Genomic DNA, 19518 nt, shown 5'->3' on the forward strand with positions numbered 1-19518 from the left:
TACAGTCGACACTTAATTAATAAATTTACCTGGGGAGTCTACAGTCGACACTTAATAAATACATTTACCTGGGGAGTCTACAGTCGACACTTAATAAATAAATTTACCTGGGGAGTCTACAGTCGACACTTAATAAATAAATTTACCTGGGGAGTCTACAGTCGACACTTAATAAATACATTTACCTGGGGAGTCTAAAGTCGACACTTAATAAATACATTTACCTGGGGAGTCTACAGTCGACACTTAATAAATACATTTACCTGGGGAGTCTACAGTCGACACTTAATAAATAAATTTACCTAGGGAGTCTACAGTCGACACCTAATAAATACATTTACCTGGGGAGTCTACAGTCGACACTTAATAAATAAATTTACCTGGGGAGTCTACAGTCGACACTTAATAAATACATTTACCTGGGGAGTCTACAGTCGACACTTAATAAATACATTTACCTGGGGAGTCTAAAGTCGACACTTAATAAATACATTTACCTGGGGAGTCTAAAGTCAACACTTAATAAATACATTTACCTGGGGAGTCTACAGTCGACACTTAATAAATAAATTTACCTGGGGAGTCTACAGTCGACACTTAATAAATACATTTACCTGGGGAGTCTAAAGTCGACACTTAATAAATACATTTACCTGGGGAGTCTAAAGTCAACACTTAATAAATACATTTACCTGGGGAGTCTACAGTCGACACTTAATAAATAAATTTACCTAGGGAGTCTACAGTCGACAATTAATAAATTTACCTGGGGAGTCTACAGTCGACACTTAATAAATAAATTTACCTGGGGAGTCTACGGTCGACAATTAATAAATGTACCTGGGGAGTCTACAGTCGACACTTAATAAATACATTTACCTGGGGAGTCTACAGTCGACACTTAATAAATACATTTACCTGGGGAGTCTACAGTCGACACTTAATAAATAAATTTACCTGGGGAGTCTACAGTCGACACTTAATAAATACATTTACCTGGGGAGTCTACAGTCGACACTTAATAAATACATTTACCTGGGGAGTCTACAGTCGACACTTAATAAATAAATTTACCTGGGGAGTCTACAGTCGACACTTAATAAATAAATTTACCTGGGGAGTCTACAGTCGACACTTAATTAATAAATTTACCTGGGGCGTCTACAATCGACACCCAATAATATCTTTATACTCTAGCTCTGCGTCTACAGTCGACAACTGGCTTCGTGTTCGCAATCCCTAACTTGTTCCCCTAACTAACTAGCTGCGTAGCAAAAATAACCGACAGAATTCAGACAATGCCTTCGAATATGCTTAAATCACGGCTGGAGGATCTCGAGCATTTCCCAGAAGAATCCTACCCACAAAAGGAATACAACAGTTTTTTTATAGAATAGAGACAGACACAACAAATAAGATCATTGTGACTAACATGTCACCTTCTATCAATATGATTGGTTCAATTTGTAAAAGCAAGCCCCTCAATATATCATGACATAATACAGACAATATATTTTTGATTTCGTCAAGGTAAGCACAGAACGATTTTGTACATTGTTTTTCAAAGAGTTAGAATGTTAGGCCTAAAAGGGAAGTAAGGTTTATATGTTAGAATCATGGTTAGTCTGATATAGTTTTCCATTTTATTCATTTAAAAATCCATCACATCTACAAATACACTTTACACATAGTGACACATTTGAGATGTTCTAAAGGGGTAGGTTATGTATCAAAAATGTTTTACAGAAAATGTGAAGACCTGACCCCACACCATTTGTAGAACAAAAAAAAAAAAAAACATTCCCATGTTTCTGTCCACTCAGTTTAAAAAAACTTCAAAGGAGGAAGATATTGTCCGCCGCGTCTCAAGCTTTAGTCAAGGGGCGGTCGAAATCCAACAAACTGTCCATCCGGATCAGAAAACTCCTGCTGAATCCGGAGCACAACACAGGATGGAAGAACTACCCCGATTGTCCGTCCTAAATAGCCCCAGCACCAGCTAACGAAGCTTCGATGGGCGAGATAACGGTACCGCCTGTAAAAAGAGTAGTAGACACTATTAACATTGAAGGTAAAATGTAATAACGTAATAAAATCCCATTTAAAAAAAAAAACTTACTCTTCTTGTGTTTTACGCCTCAAAGTTCCATAATCAGCTCTGTAAATGTTTAAAATGTTCTGCAGGGTGTAAGGATTCAAACAGTTCGGTTCGAAGCCTGGGTGCTGTGTCATGCATTTTAGATGCCCTGAAACCTGATTCATTCGTCTTAAAACCTAAGGAAGACAAGCCATCAACTATTTATAATACTGTCAAAATTACAATAGTAAAAGCAACTCATTTAAAAGCATCATATGACCTCTTTCATTAAACCCTTGTGCATCCTTATGGACATTTGTGTCTTTTTTAGTTTAGTTTATTGATCATTTCGCCTGTGCACACCTTTTGGCACAGGTGTGAATTTTTATTGGAATTTTAGTACTTCACTCCCATTTCCTTTAATAAATATATTTTACACTCAGGACCTTAAGGACAAAAATGTCTCCATTAAAACGGCAACATTTAATCCCAGGGTCATTTAACTATAAAATGATGCAGTCTTTGTTAAGGGGCGATCATTTTGTATGCGTGTATATAATGTCTAAAATAATATTTTTTAACAGATGGTGCCATTTTCTCAGGTTTGGCCTAAAAAGCAAATACTCCTTTATTCCTGTTTTCTGCATATTATAGAGACAATTGGATAAATTATGCAGCTATAATTGTGTGAGTGTGATGTCAAGACTGTGGTTTGTATGTGTAAAAAAAAAAAAAAAAATATGTGTGCGTGTAATTTTTGAGAGAGAGAGATACGCTACTGCACTGCAAATCACAAATTCAACCACTGTGTGTACCAGTGGAGTTTTTCTGGCATCTGCACTGGAATAAAGAGAGAAGATGCGAACCTTGACATTAGTGTTTTGCATGCACTCCGCATCATGGATTAATTTGAGTTACAAATCGCCCTGAGCCTCTTGTTGCAATTCATTAAATACCCAGACCAAGACAGAAACTTCTTTCACATGGAAACACTTGCTAACAACGGGAATTTGCATTAAGAGGTTACACCTTTTGAGAGCAAGAGGCCATTTGCCTGGAAGACCCAACCTCCTGTGTGCTAAGATATTTCTAAACTCTTTATTAGTAGATATTTACTAGATATTTACTAGAACTTTATTACTTTTTGGTTTACTTCTTTGGGAATGAGACATTTCTTACAAATATATATTTTATATAAAACTGTTCAAATCATTTTCATAAACTTAAACCTTTATTATTAAAGGACAAGTTCAGTATTTTACACTTAAAGCCCTGTTTTAAGATAGTTTCTGATTAAATAGAACGGTTAAGATTGAAATTTGGACAAATGCTGCTGTCCCAAGAATTTTCGGTTTCTGTATTAGCTTATATCAACTTCATAGAATATTGATTTATTATTTCTTTTTTTGATGTGTCAAAGTCACTTTTAGTGATATAATACTTTTAAACGAACTGGTGAAATTTGTTTTCTAAAAAGTGGATATATACAAAATATAAGAGACACGTATAAAATATAAAAACAATATATAAAAAATGTATATAAACTTAATATTTATTTAGGTCCATTTTTTTCTTTTTCAGTTGTCACAATATCAGTCGAGTCAATTAGGCAACTGCTTCATGGTACTTGACAAAGCAGTTGCGATCAGCATTGAGGAACAGGTGGACCTTACAGACCCTGCAGACCACGTTTTACCTCAATATGTTCCCCTTCTTGCTGCAGTACTTGCAGGTCTGGTGGTTGGTGTAGACAGGGGCATGGTAACGGGACATGTCAAACCGCTCAGAAGCATCTGGTGTGTGGATGTGGTATCCCAGACAGGCTTGGGGACATCAGCAGAGGTGCTGGGGGTGCATGGAAATAATGAGCTCCTTCGGGGACGAGACATGACTGTCCTCTGACTGCTGCAACTCCTGAACACCTGGATTCGGAAGTTCTTTAACGACAGGCCATCCACAGCAAGAGCCTTGCAGTCCCACCTGTACATGATCCACGCATTCGTGAGGCTGAGATCTATTGCATGTGCGAACATCCGCATGTACCACCTCTTGGATTTCATGGGGGTGCGGTAGAGGTGGATCAGCATGTCACTCTTGTCAATCCCCCCATGTTGGCATTGTAGCTCTTGATGACAGCAGGGCATCTTACCTGTTCCTTTCACTTGGTGTCACTGCAATACCGGTAGACTGAGGATATGGCCTCCACCCCTATGTCTGTTAACAGCAGATTGACGACCCTGTTGTCCTTCCACCTGAGGGCCAGGATCCCATCATCACTGGTGACCTAGTCATGCATACCACGAGCGACAGCCTTTTTCTCCATTTCCTTGATGGACTTCAATGGAGCCTTGCCTATTCTGTTGTCCCTGGCTGTCCCCGTGTACCTGAAGTTCTTGTCTTTGAGGTACCGCACCACCTCCAGGCTGGTGAAGAAGTTGTCCGCAAAGATGGCTGTGGTGGTGGAGGAGGACATGGTGCTGGCCAGGATGGAGACTATCTGGCTGGTGACACCCTTGGCTTGTTGTTCAGACATCATGGGGACACCGTGGGCCTGCAGCATAGCTTTGCCCTGGTATAGCACCAGACCATGAATAAAGCCATCCTCAGAAGCCCTGGCAAACAACTTAAATACCCATTTGTCAGGCTTGTTCTTGATGTATTGCCTCAGGTTTCCATCTGTATTGCCTTGGTAGGCGACCATAACCTCATCCACAGACTGCTTGGGGGTCTGTGGCTCACTCCTGAAGGCAGTAACTAGGAGGCTGAAAAGTGGCCGGCCTTTGAAGAATCTGTCGATGGTGCCAGGGATCTGGGTGTTGTCATTAAAGTGGACAAGCCTCCTCATCAGCCTGAACCTCTTAGATGACATGAGGTTTGCAAACTTGAGGGAGCCTGGTCTCCATTACCCAGTGGTCATCAATTGAGGGCAGCTCAGAAATCCCCATGTAGAACAGGATAGCCACAAAGGTCGTCATCTCATCTTCAGTGTTGGTGAAGTTGGTTTGGTATGTTATATGCTTGATGACATGGGGCCTGAAATACCTGCTGAAGTAACTATAATGGAGTCTCAATGAAGTCAGGGGGAAAGTGCTGGTACTCAGGAAGGGGATGATTGTTAGCCTGGCTGCTTGCTTCCCCTTCTTGGTGGGCACCTTGGCTTGTGGTGCTGACTGGTCTTCGTCCTCTTTCTCATCATTGTCGTCCTCGTCCTCAATCTCCTCCACTGCAGGCCGCACACACTTCCTCGTCATCTTCGTCGTCATCTTCCTCGTCGGAGCCCTCATCGTCACTGATGGTAGGGTCAGCTGGCACAACAACAGACGGCCTTTTTCCATAGAAGAGCCGAGTAGACAGCTGTAAAAGAAAAGGGAGTACGTTTTTGAGTCAATATCAAGCCCACTTTGAGTTATTTGTGAAGGAAAACTGTCTTCAGTAGATCTGCACTTCACTGTTACTAAGAATAGACATAAATTGTAAATATATAATAAGTGAAAAATAGCACTAAGTACTGGTGGTATCACTTATTTTATTAGTACTGGATCACTGTATAGCGTTAAACAAAACTGTGGCAACATTTAATGCACTATTGAGTACTAATTGTCCTATGTTATAATGCATTAAGTGAAAATAGCACTATAAGTGCTGGTTGTACCACATATTTTAGCAGTAATGAGGCTCACAGTAAAAATAAACACCAATATATCCCACTTAAGTATAATAAAAACTGTTATAGGCCCCGTTCACATATCGCGTCTTTTGCGCGCTCAAGTTCATTATTTCAAATGGAGTCGCGCGGTTTGCGCGCTCATAATGGAAGCGACGCGGTCGCGGTGCGACGCGCTCGTTTTTTCCAGGCGCGTCCGCGCCGCATCGAGATAAAAACATCTCAACTTTTCAGAATGCCGCAAGTGCACCGTAGGTCACGTGACACGAACCAACCAATCAGCTTCCTCGCCATTTTTGTTACCTCAGCAGAATTAAATGGAGGAACGGCTCATCATTGCGGTCGGGGGTTTCCTGAAATTTATGACTTTCCTTCATGTAACGGAGAGAGCAGCTGATGGTTGCTTAGCAACGACAGACGCCTCCGGAGCGCAACCGCCCTAGCGCTTCTTTGGAAAAAAGAGAACGCGTGCGCCTAGCGTTTTCTACGCGTTTTTAGGCGCGATATGTGAACGGCCCATAAGGTCATAAAGCTGACCAAAATTACACATATTTTACTATTTATGGCTTGATCATTTAAATAAATGGTTTAAGTTTCCCACAGGATCACTATAATGTTATACAAACCTGTAACATCAATGCACTATTAAATACTACTGTCCTACATTATAATGCATTATTTGTAAAACAAATAAAAATAAATAAAAATACCCTGAGTATGGCTTACTACGCATCAGGCGTATGTCTAAAAATGGACATCCTGTCACTTGCGCTAGTCTTATCTGAACGGGGCGTGTGATCAAATAAAATCACACCATTTTTCATGCCACAACGTTCACTAATTTCTAGAAATCCTATGCAAACAACATCTATCTCATCATTTCACACAAGTAATTTGTGAGTTTCATTAACTTACCATTGTTTGCTTTGATGCCATTTCCGTATTTGTGGGAGAAGGTAGGAGCTTAGATGCGTACTTCACAAATCCCGGAATGACGCTGAAGTTTGAAATGAACTCCTGATTGGTCAGATGCCATGGTGTCACTATCTGTGACGTAGACCGATATCCGTTGATTGGCTGGGAGAAATTCATGTGCTTATACGTGCTCTTGGAGAGGCATTGAGAATGTTCGATTAACCCTTTAAAGCCTGACACATTAAAAAAATGTCAGAAAATTATATATTTTTGGAAATTAGATGTTTATTAAGCCTTGAATCAAAATCAAAAAAAATTTTTTTGCCAACTCATTTTGTTTATGATATATTTTTTGAATCACATTTGATACATCAGGCTTTTTGGGAACGTTTTGCTTACAACAGTGTAGATTTTAGATACAAAAAATCTATTATGCCTTTAACAGTTTGAAAACATAGAACATTTTAGGCAGTTTTTCTCTCTTTTCAGTCCTTTTATTTTACTTTGTGGTAGTCACAAAAGCAGTTTCTGTCTTTGTTCAGGCAAAGATGCACCTTACACTTCTCACAGTACACATGTGAGAAGTGATTGTTGGTGCAATGCTTGCATCTTTGTCGGGTTTCCCATGTTGGAAAATGATCCATGGCATCCCTTCTGACATCCAGGGGCACACTGCAGCTTGACCTTTTACGGGGTGCTGATGGAGCTGCTTTTGGACAGGATAGTGGTCGGCCAACCTTTTTAGCCTTTTCAGCACTTGTGAGTGAAGTACCAACCAAAGCTTGAAACCTTCGTAGAGCCATGGTTTTCATCTTGGGGTCTAGCATCTTCTGGTCTCTTCTGTAGAGGTTCCACGCATTGATGACTGCCACTGTAACAGTGTGCCACCAGATGTACATGTACCATCTTCGGGATCTGAAGCTGAATTTGTAAAGTGCAGACAGCATATCAAGGAGATCGACGCCTCCCATGAACTTGTTATATGCTTCAACGATGGCTGGTCTGGGAACCATTATGTGAGTTTTGGATTTGCGATCCCAGCGTTTCACATTTCCCACAGGTTCAATACCCACAAATGAAGAAATCAGGTTCACTGCTTTGTTGTCAAACCATCTTACAATGATGTTGTTGTCCTGGTTCACTCTGAAGTCCATTGACCCTCTTCCATGTTTCTTCATTTCCCTTTCATTCATCATGGTGCAGTTGGCCATCCTGTTCATCCGGATTGTGCCAACGTAGTGGATTTCTCTCTCCTTTAGGTGCTGCACCAGGGGAACTGATGTAAAGTAATTGTCTGCAAATACCTTGTGATTTTTTCCTGCTGGAAGTGTTGATGTCATTTTCAGCACAACTTCTCCTGTAACACCCACTTCTGATTTTTCTCTGTCTTTATTTTCTGCACCTTGACAAACATCAAAGTCATAAAGAAAGCCACTTTGTCCTGCACGTCCCCACATCTTAAAACCCCATTTGTGTGGTTTTGCAGGCATGTAGACACGTAGATGAGATTTTCCCTTGAATGGCACCATAATTTCATCTACTGCATGACATTCTTCAGGAGGTATGCAAAGAAACTGTTCTCGCAGGTTTTGTAACCATGGCCTAAGCTTCCACAGTTTATCTTTCTTTGCATCATCAGAAACACTAAAATTGTCCTGAAAGTGAATCAGTGTGAGCAATTTCAGAAACCGATCTCGAGACATTACATCACAAACTGCAGGAAGCTTTGTCTCCATCTCCCAATATGCTCTCACACAGGACATCTGTACTAACCCCATATGCATGTACATGCCTAGAACTTTCTCTATCTCTTTGGCAGTTGTGTTTACTGACTTGCCCTCTTTTTGTACGCTGTACAGATTTGTTTGTTCTGCCGTTTCCTGTAGCATTTCATCAGTGACAAACTGTTTGAAATACATGTATGGAGTCCAGTTACACCTGTCTTCTGTCCCTTCCTCATCAGATGCAATGAAATCGACAGATGGAGGTTGAAATTGTTTTTTTCTCCATCTGTATTTTTTCGTTTTTGCATTATCCTTCACCGACTGCTTATTGAATGTGTCCTGTGTTGTTGGGACCTCAACTTCTATGCTGCTCTGGACTACACTTTCGACTTGATAATCTTCCTCATCACTGCTGTCTGAACTTCCATCATCATGCATGGCCTGAGGAATCCATTCCTCATCATCATCCTCCTCTTCCTCTAACTGCTCTAGGTCACTTGAATTGCCATCCATTATTATGTCGATTACATTTTGAAGATGCTTTTTTTTTCTCTCTTCTTCCTCTAATCTTTTTGACATCTAAAAATACACATAAAAAATTGATGATTCCAGCATATTGATTATAATTTTAGAGGAATTGTTACTGTAAAAATAACCTCAATGTATTGTAAGATGACATTGTGGTAGGCATATTGTAGATTACATTAAAAAAAAATGTGACACGACTATTCAGGGATAAAGAACCTTATACCTGCAGTTTCAAGTTTAATATGTGCATTTTTAACACAATATATATTTTAATATGGCATTTCAGTCATTAATTGCCATTAATTGAATCATTCCAATATTGTGTGTGTTTGCATTGTGGTAGTCATAAAGTAGATAACATTACAACAATTTTACATTACTGTTTAGACATAAAGCACCATTAATACCTGCAGTATCAAATTTGATACACAATTTCCAACACGATTTACTTGTAATTTAACGATTAAATTATTAAGTAATTATGCATTATTTCAATTCAGAAAGTGTTAAATTAATTATATCAGGCACAATCCAATATTATTTTTTACCTTAACAACTTGAAATTAGCCTTTATTTTCCTGCCGAAAGCGTCTGGCTTGATCCAATCGCAGCCGCCATTTTGAAAAGCTAAAAAATCACCCCTCTACTGCCTGCAGTACAGTGAAATTCCACAGGATGGCAGAATACACGTATCAAAATAGATACAACAGGTTTTCAAAGAAAGTATTGCTCTCACTGATTCAATATATGTCTCAGAAACTTGTGTATCAAATATGATACGTGCGGTTTTAAAGGGTTAAGTTACCAAATATGGTTTTTCACCCGATAAAGGATTAAACCTCTTTTTTGGTCTCCTTTAAAATGAGACCTTACTTAAGTCTGTGCTCCCAAGTTTTACTTTTTTATGACAGTTTGTTGACAGATATTTTTGTTCTTTAAGGACCTTAAGAGTAATTTTTTTTAAATTGACACAAGGGTTAAATTATGAAAATTTAATTAAATTAAAAAGATTATGGGTATGGGTTTTTTCTGCCCACAAATGTGACAAAAGCAAGTGTGGGGAAATTTCCCAAAAAGAGGATTGGTTTAATACATACATAAATATATATACACATATTTTTATGGTGTAATTTATTGCAGTACCTTTGGTATTTCCATGCAGCAGACATTTTCAGCTTCGCTGGGCATTCTATTACAGTTTTCACATCTGCACCTAAATAAACCACAAAAATACACCAGTTTGTTTTTAAATTGTATTTTGTGTTATAACTTCAGGTAATGGCGTGCACAAACCTCCTCAGGGGCAGAAGGACCAAAAAGGGCACTAAATTATTTTTTTTCTTTTTAACCTTTCTTTCCTTGGCGTTAGATGAAAAGATGTTGATACAATAAGAATGCATAACGCATCAAACGACAATAGGGAAATGATGATAATATTATTGCAGTAAAGAAGATAAATTAAACCGTTATAACAATATATCTAAAAAAGGTAAGTGGTAACTTACCACTGTGAAACATTCTGCTGAAGTCGCGCTTCCGATTCATCGATTGGGTCATCTGCATTTTCAGGATCCGACTCAGGCTCGAACTGATATGGTAAAACTGATGGCATAATCATTAATGTATAAGTCTAACATATAATGACTTAATGTATAAGTCATTATAATTGCTTTGTAAGCTGAAGCTCGCAATTATGGAAAGGGGGCGTTAAGAACTGAACCAGCTGGCCAATCAGAGCACACTGTGCTTTTTGGAAGGAGGGGCTTTGTAGAAAACAGTGCATTTTAGAAAGAGGAGCTACAATAATGTACAGTACAGGGACTTTCGCACCAAGTAGTTCTAGGAACCTAGTTATAGGAACTAGCCACCAGGTTGGTTCCCCTAGACTAATGGTTCCCATGGGAACATTTTCCAGGTTGCATTCGCACCGCGAGTAGGAACTCTGAAGTCTCGTAAGCCATTGTTGTGACTTATTTTGACGGAGCGGCAGACCTTTATTTTGATGGCGCTGAGAACAACAGAGCCAAGATCTGTGTAACAGTCCTGTCTAATACATTATTAGATAGAACTGTTATAAATGGAAAGTAGACAGTATATGATAAGGTATTAGTGTATGTCGTGTGGTTGATATCCAGTGTTGCTAGCTGACGAACGTTGCGTTGGATTTCTCCTCAGCGTAAAGGTTAAGAGGCCCTTCTATTACTGTGTATTAGACATGTCTGTTGAACACATCGGCTAATCAGAGGCATTAAACGAGTCGCTGTGCTGAAGATGTTTTGCGGGAGCTCACCGAGTTCTACACTTTTCGCAAACCTGTCATTATTATTGGCAATAAACTTAAAGGGTAACTAAACCCCTGGTCAGAGCCTGACTCCACCCACTGGCAATATTTGAATATTTGGGGGGGGGGGGGGGGGGGCATCTAAGAAGCATCTGAGAAGCATCTCTCTGTAGGCAAGGGCGTGGTTAGCTGGTACCCTCTGACGTCAGAAGGTCACAACTTCCAATAAGAAAATTCAACTGCAGTAGCACCGTTCAACCTGAAGAGGGAAGCACTCAGATGTTTTTACACCATATATTGTAGAATTAAAACACTTTAAACCCAAATGTCAAAAAATGTACTCGAATCAATGAAGAACATTTATGAAGCTCCATCCTTACAGATGATTAACTAGAAAAAAAGTTGTTTTAGTGTTGTTATCCTTTAAGATGCAAATAAGAGAATCGCTGCAATGTGGGCAGATATTCTTGATGCTGCTCTGATGCACTCCATTACGCACATCTCTGTTTGTTGTTAGGATGACTAATAGTTCAGCGGTCTAGCTCATCAATGTCAAAGGCGGGGCTTACCGTTTCACAGAAGGATGTTAAAGGAACATGACGACTTTTTGGGACTTGAGCTTATTCACCGTATCCTCCAGAGTTAGATAAGTTCATATACCTTTTTCATCTCCGTGCGTGCTGTAACTCTGTTTGACGCACCCACCGCTAGCCTAGCACAAAGACTGGATGTAAATGGTAACAGCTAGCATACTAATCCCAATAAGTGACAAAATAACACAAACATTTTCCTATTTACATGTTGTGATTTGTAAAGTCACAGAGTGTACAAATAACAAGGTCATATGAGACACAGACATATTTTAACCGTATAAATACTGGGAACTATATTCTCAGAAGGCGAAGGAAAATGTTAAAAATTTTAAAATACGAAAATGTTGCGTTATTTTGTCACTTATTGGGATTAGTATGCTAGCTGTAACCATTTACATCCAGTCTTTGTGCTAAGCTAGGCTAGCGGTGGGTGCGTCAAACAGAGTTACAGCACGCACAGAGATGAAAAAGGTATGTATGGACTTATCTAACTCTGGGGGATACGGTGAATAAGCTCAAGTCCCAAAAAGTCGGCGTGTTCCTTTAACAGTGAGCGAATGCCTGGTAAAATGTAAGTAGATAAAGATTTTAGAAATGTTCAACTACCGACAGTATCCGGTGACGCAAATTATTCAACTTTAATTTTTTTAATTCAATTTTGCCTTTTTGAATTGAAAATATGCTATAATTTCCTTGATTCATGAAGAGAGAATGTATGCATACTTAAAAATAAGAGATTATTTGTAAATACTTTAAATTATTCCACTAATACAATGAGCCTTTCTTTTTCTTTATTCCCTTAAATCACTTTTATAATTAATATAAAAATACACAATTTTAGTTTGGGCTAAATCCCCGAATATCCACTGACCTTAGAACTGCCCCTGCTTCAAAAGTATCATTTATTTTTGTAGAGGAGAGAATTTTAATGAGGATCAAATGACTGAGTTCAGCTTTGAGGATGAAACCAACCTGTTTGATTCAAACTGAATGCTTCTTCAATCCTTATGTCTTCACTCTCCTCTTTAATAAACTCCATCTTTGTTTGTTCTTCAGTATCTTCTTGTTTCACAACGAATGCTTCTTCAATCTTCATTTCTTTACTTTCCTCTTTAATAAACTCCATATTTGTTTGTTCCTCGGTATCTTCTTGTTTCACAATGAATGTTTCTATATTCATGTCTTCACTCTCCACTTTAATAAATGTCATCTTGGTTTGTTCCACACTGCTCGCTTCTTCAATCTTGATTTCTTCACTCTCCACTTTAATAAATGCCATCTTTATAACAATGTGTCTTGTGGATCTCAGTCGCTTCAATTTGTCCTGTTTAAGATGAGAATAATTAGTAACAGCAAGAAAAATTAATCAAAGTACAGGAGAAGCCTACTAACTAATAATAGAACAAAAATTATACATACTCTACACACAAGTTTAAACTTGGTATGATTTGCATACTCTATTTAATAGATTTAATTTTCAAGAAAACATTGGAGTTGGTTTGTAAAAGTTGTAATTAATTACACGCGTGTTTGTTTCTAGTTGCATTTGTACTGTTTCGACCAGGATGTCTCGTCAGCATGCGGTGATTCGAGCTATTCGAATCAATGAATCATTACGTGAAGCATTTGATTCAATCGACTCGGTGTATCAAAAAGCTCCGTTATCGCTCCATTGACCGAGTTTTTACGATAAACTGATTCACAATGTACGACGCGAAATGAGACGCACCTTTTTATTACTCATGTGTGGATGCACTTAATTCACAAAATAAACGTTCATTAAATATAGATAAAGCACTACATTTAATGCAGAACAATTCATTTAAGATGAACGATTTGTATTTATTCAAACACGTGAAACGCTTAAAAACAAACCTTTCTTCAGCCGAATCACAACTGATAGGGGCTTGCGGCGCAGACTTATGAGGTCACACAATCGGACCAAAATAAAAGTCCCGTTCACACGCTGCTGTCTAAAATAACAAAGTGCAAAGGAAATTACATGCAAAACACTCACATAGTAAAAAAATAAATAATAACAATTAAAAAAAAGACATAAATAAGGTATTCATATTATTCAATCCTTGGATAAATGCAAATACATGTTGTCTAATGATTTTGTAGCACATCTTATAGGCCTAAGTCATGTTTGGGTGAGGAAACCATTTATACCAGGGGTTGGTAACTTCTTTTTCAGTAACAAGACATATTTAAATTGATGTTTGGATGCATTTTTCTAAAGTGCCATAAATTCAAACCTTTATTAGGGCCAGAGACAACATTATATATGTTTTTTAAATAGTGTAAAATGTAATTGTGTGTTTATCCTCTTTGATTAATTTTCTTGGCTTTGTAAATTAGTCATCCCATACAGAAATGCAATATATTCACATATGTGACCTGATCCAGCAAAATGAGTCACAGTGACCAAGAACTCAAAATTGAGATATTGCTATCTTTGGAAAGATGAGAACATAAGCTTTAAAATGATGTATTGGTCAAAGTCCTATCTTAAATGGTTATGAAGTTACATTCATTTGAATTATGGCGTGGCAGCACCTTTTTCCAACTGAAAACCCGAGATAATCGCATTTAAAGTTTTCCGTCCGTTTTTTGATGACCTCTTCAGTAATCCTTGGCATCCAGAGCTGCATCCAGTCTTTTTACAACATGATTTTACTAAAGGCATTTAGATACTTAAAAAAAACTATTAAATCAGACTGAAACATCAATTATTTGTCTATTATCAATTACAGTAGTGTAGCTAAAATACACTAAAATACAGTATTCTGGATGTGTAACAGGAACATTGATGAATACCTCCAAAGATTTTACAAACATACAATATTTTCGCTTTCAAGCCTTTGAGACAGTGCCACAATGTCAGTGTGTGTGTGTGTGTGTGTGTGTGTGTGTGTGTGTGTGTGTGTGTGTGTGTGTGTGTGTGTGTGTGTGTGTGTGTGTGTGTGTGTGTGTGTGTGTGCGTGTGTGTGTGTGTGTGTGTGTGTGTGTGTGTGTGTGTGTGAGAGAGAGAGAGAGAGAAAGGGAGACTGAGAGAAAGAGTGACTGAGAGAGAGTCCGTACAGACATACTAAATTTTTGCTTTAAAGCCTTTGAGACAGTGGCAAAATGTCAGTGTGTGTGTGTGTGTGGCAGAGAGACGTTGACTATATATACATGTATCTACATAGAGAGAGAGAGAGAGGGAGACCGAGAGAGGGTCAGTACAGACATACTACATTTTTTCGCTTTAAAGCCTTTGAGAGAGTGGCAAAACGTCAGTGAGTGACTGTTCAGTGTGTGTGTGTGTGTGTGTGTCTGTGTCTGTGTGTGTGGCAGAGAGACATTGACTATATACATGTATCTACATAGAGAGAGAGAGGGAGACTGAGAGAGAGTCAGTGAGTTAGTGAGAGAGTGTGTGTGGCATAAACACAGAAATCATATTTCTTTCTCAGTGAAACAGCTCACCTCCCCAGCTGGTTTTGGGCATGTAATGTCCTTTGTATTGTCAGTGCAAAACTCACGAATGTGTTGGTAAAGATAGTCCTGACGTTTCAAATCCAAACCAGGAGGCTTGACAGCAGGGGGTCTCTGCATTGGTGGTGCATCCTCTTTGAGCAGACATATTCCACGTTCCTCAGAATTGGCAAATTCCTTGTAGTACACCCAGCCAGGATAGTCTTTGCTCATTCTGAAAATACAGAAGATTGAGAAAAAAAAAAGAGTAAATCCTCCATTCTTACAAACACACACACACACACACACACACGCACACACACTTTAACAATTACCTACATATATCAGCACGTTATTGATGTAATCTACATACCTGTAATGCTGGTGTTTGGTTATACCAGGGAGAGGTCGGAAGAATGGCTTGAGGAATGACTTCCAGTCACGCTGATTCACAACGACTTTCCCATCTTCTCCCCCGACAAGTTGTGCGATGTTGACTCCAGTCTGTGTGCTACTTCTAACAGCATCTACAATGTCATTCAGACAGGAAACCATCTTCCTGCGATACATTTGTTTTACCAGCCTGAATGCCCAATCTGGTGCAAACTTTGTATGTCCTGCTATGAGAAAAATTAATGTGATTGTTTCATGCAAACCATGAAGCACTCTCCACAGCAGGTATTGCAGCACAGTGTTGTTCTTGTTTTGTCCTGTACAATTGTCACAATGCAGCTCCACATCCTTTTCACCCATGCCATAATGCTTGAAAAAGTGGTCAATGAATGACACCACAGCATTCGCTCCTTTTGTGGTGCATACACATTCATCAATAAGGTAATTCACTTGTCTGGGAATGGCCTCACAGTTGATGCCAAACAAGCCACACTTGCGGGGTGTCAAAAAATACATGGGACCAGGCTGAAGAGGGTCAGAGGGATAATGCACCTGCTGTGCATAATCGAAGGAATAATGCATCGTGATGTCTTGGGAGCATGGATCACATGGGCAGAGTTCATGAATGGCATTGTTTTTCACGGTATCCCTAGCTTTCTGGACCATCTCTTGATAGAGTGAACGTTCTAGGGTGACTTTCACAAGGTGATCCTCCTGTTTTCTGCAGCGACTGGATTTCTCTGCCTCAGTCAGGTTAGCGGACTTGTAAATGATGGAGTTGTTCTTTTGGCATTGCCAACACAAGTCAGTCATTGGCTTTGTACGCACAATGTAGGGCACAAGGGTCTTCCACAGGCGTCGAAAGGTCAGAAGACTCACCACACGATGTTCTGATAAAACAAAGTAGGGAAAGGCTTGCTTAATTTCTGTATCAATGCACTGTTTTCAACATCTCAGTTTTTTTTAATGCTGTTGTAATCAGTAAAGGTAGATCTAGTTATGTTTTTTCAGCATAGGCTTATTTGCAGTGTAGGCTTATTTACATAATTTCAAATGCAACTATTAACATTGCCAAATCCCACTTGGATCCTGATTTAAGATTGAACCCGCTAAGTCCTGGAAACCATCAGACTATGATTAAGAGTAAGTTTACAAGTATACAGGCCTTACAGGATTAATATCACAGCAATAAGCTTCCATCATCAAACATGTTCTGCATGTCTTTTTAAACATCTGATTCTGCATAGCCTACTACATTTACCCCCCTCTTATTGTACCACTACGACATTGGATAACACCTACCTCTTGCCTTAATTGCGCTTTCATAAGCACGGAAAACTGTCGCCTTGGTGTGATGAGATGGCAGCAACTTCACATCGAAACGTTTATACCCGGGAATGCGACCAGGGAGAACCAGCTCTGCGAATTTCACGATGAACGAAACAACACGGCAGATGTCGTCATGTGTGAGCAGTCTCTGATCTCTTCTCTGGCGACCTCCAGACATTTTAACTCGTGGGCTCAAGCCGTGTTCCTTGTAGTGTTTCAGCAGAGCTGTCAGTTTATTCTGGCTGATGCTGAAATTTAACGGGAACATCACGTAAGCTACTGTCAGTAAAATCAAGAACATACTTCTGGTCAGTCGCAGTCGAAGGTCGAAAACGAAGTCCTCCTCGAAAGATTTAAAACACTCTTGCCCATTGTTTAGTTTACAACCTTTGCAAGAAAACGCACACATTTTTGTGATCTCATCTTCTCAGTTTTCATTCACCGTACCCACACACACTGCTTCACAGGTGGACATAACCCTCTCCACCTCGCCTATGTCAGTGACAGGCTGCTCGCTCGAGAAGTCCTCAATGTTGTCTTCGACGTCGTTGTCATCGCCAGTATGGGTAGCAGGCTCCAAAGTCGGTTGGGAGTCAAAGTCACTGTCTTCACTGTCTTCATCGCTGTCAGTGTCATCAGATGGCACATCACTACATCCAAAGTAGTCATTCACCAGCTTTATCCAGTCTTTCTGGCCAGCAGCAGAGCGCAAATTGGAGGCGTCAACGGAGTTTAATGCTTTAGCTATTTCCCTTTCTTTAGACGACATTACCCTAAACATTAAACACACGGTATGGCACACTACACTATAAAAATGACAAGGTTGAATACAAAGTATTAAGTGAAACGCAACTTTTTAAGGAGATATTTTGGAGAAAATCTGACAGGATGGTAGGTGGACCAATCGCGTTGCACAAGGCTGTAAACAGGGCTTCCTATTGGCAACTGAGGAGACTCTGAACATTTTGATAGGTTAAGGGACTGACGTTTTCACACCATATTTGGATAACTGAGATCATGACGTTTCAAGGAATACCAAAACATAGGAAAATCCTTGTGCGAAATCCTCGGTTGAGCCGGCTGTTAAAACAGCGTTATTCGAGATATTCTTTGTGAGATTAAGAGTTGCAAGTCAACTTAAACAGCCATTTAAGTGCATTTTCGCAATTACTGTGGTGATGAAACTTTGGGAGATTCATTTTGAAGACCTTTTCTTTCATATAAGGTAAAAAAAAAAAAATCTATATTTTCAATGTTAATAACTGTAAGCGGCCATATCTCAAAATAGAACGTAGCGACTTCCGACTCATTTCGCCAGAGCGGGTCACATATATGTGAAACACTGTTAAATTCATTGAAATATATTTTGAAGATATATTTTCAACATGCATAAAAATTCAAGCTTAACAGTTGATCTACATGTTGCAAGTATAAATATGTGTACATAAAAGTGGTACCGCCAGAACCGGAGATCGGCTGAATGGATTCAAAAACGGTAAAACTCAACAGTTTATCTCTGGGGGAGTTGTAAAATTCCAGAAAGAAAAAAAAGTTCCAAAAAAAGTGGAGTATCCCTTTAAGGTTGTGCCTACACTCAAAAAAATGCTGGGTTGTTTCCGTAAACAAATTGTTGGGTTGATTGTGCTGGGTCAAAAATGCTGGGTTGTTTGGGGTACTGTAAACACATTCTTGAGTTGCTTAGGCTGGGTCAAATGAGTTGTGAGGGTTAATTCGCAAATAAACAGCTGGTTGGGTTATTTTGCCACAGCAACTGGCTTATTTACTTTTCAATTCTTGGCCTAACTTTCTGGATTCTTCACTTCTGATTCGAGGAGCACGCCACTCTGAGCGGGCAGTGTTTTATGGTAATAGGCCTCTGTACGTGAGCTGTATCGTTCAGTTTCGTTTCGACAAACGGGGCACTACATTTTCTTTTGCTCAATATGTTCAACGTTAATAAAAGGTATCCAATCAAAAAGTTCTCCACGCATTATCCTGCAGTTAATGAGAAAAGTGTAATTTATTGGCGCACTATATTGACTGCGTATTGAGACAAATAAAACTGTTTAGCTAGATTTTCAACCAATCAGCATCGAAAATGTAAGTAGGTCAGAGCCTAAATCAAGCCAATATCACTACGCACATGTAAACATGGAGGAGGATGTAAGCAGCGCATCTTCATCTGATAGCGGCGATCAAGCTCGATTAACATCCGTAAAGTGTATTCTTCATGTCGGAAAAGATGGTGGGAAAGGTCCGCAGCCCTTTACTGAAGTCCGATGGGAAAAATATCAAGCAATGTGCGAAGGAATGGCTCAAAACGTCGGACACTACGGAGCTAGCTATTGATCCCATGCTGCAGGTAAGTTACTTTCATAACATATGAATATTTTTTCATTATTTTTGGGTGATGCTAATTTACAAACTTTTGTCACATCAGAATATCGATAAAAACATCGACATGATGAGAAACGTTGTCCTCCGTTGCTTGATCTGTTATCTGGACGAAAAAGAAGATGACCTCATCCAAGAGTAGCTACAATGTAATTGACTAG

General features: G+C 39.3%; 2 protein-coding genes across 6 annotated transcripts in view; both read right to left on the reverse strand.

Moving 5' to 3' along the window:
* LOC143741621 (uncharacterized) overlaps positions 1-19518 on the reverse strand; it is a 399552-nt gene that overhangs the window by 366429 nt on the left and 13605 nt on the right. The gene's annotated exons all lie outside the window — the stretch shown is intronic.
* The window catches only part of LOC143741618 (uncharacterized), a 548742-nt gene that overhangs the window by 227738 nt on the left and 301486 nt on the right, over positions 1-19518 (reverse strand). Inside the window, exons 1-6 of one of the 5 annotated variants that reach the window (XR_013205174.1) lie at positions 13512-13541; positions 12755-13106; positions 10414-10510; positions 10052-10121; positions 2120-2274; positions 1772-2035 (exon numbers count right to left, since the gene is read on the reverse strand). Coding sequence is in view for 4 of the 5 variants with exons in the window: in XM_077233881.1 (XP_077089996.1) it covers positions 1873-2035; positions 2120-2274; positions 10052-10121; positions 10414-10510; positions 12755-13106; positions 13305-13328 (861 nt within the window). In the remaining variant the exon portion in view is untranslated. Of the gene's footprint in view, positions 1-1299; positions 2036-2119; positions 2275-10051; positions 10122-10413; positions 10511-12754; positions 13107-13304; positions 13373-13511; positions 13542-13657; positions 13726-19518 lie in introns of those variants that run through there. The other 4 variants (XM_077233883.1, XM_077233882.1, XM_077233881.1 and 1 more) reach the window with 4 other exon arrangements.

Source organism: Siphateles boraxobius, unplaced genomic scaffold (genome assembly GCF_051911475.1).
Source record: "Siphateles boraxobius isolate OS27281-9 unplaced genomic scaffold, OSU_SipBor_1 19, whole genome shotgun sequence".
In the NCBI taxonomy this organism is placed as follows: domain Eukaryota; kingdom Metazoa; phylum Chordata; class Actinopteri; order Cypriniformes; family Leuciscidae; genus Siphateles; species Siphateles boraxobius.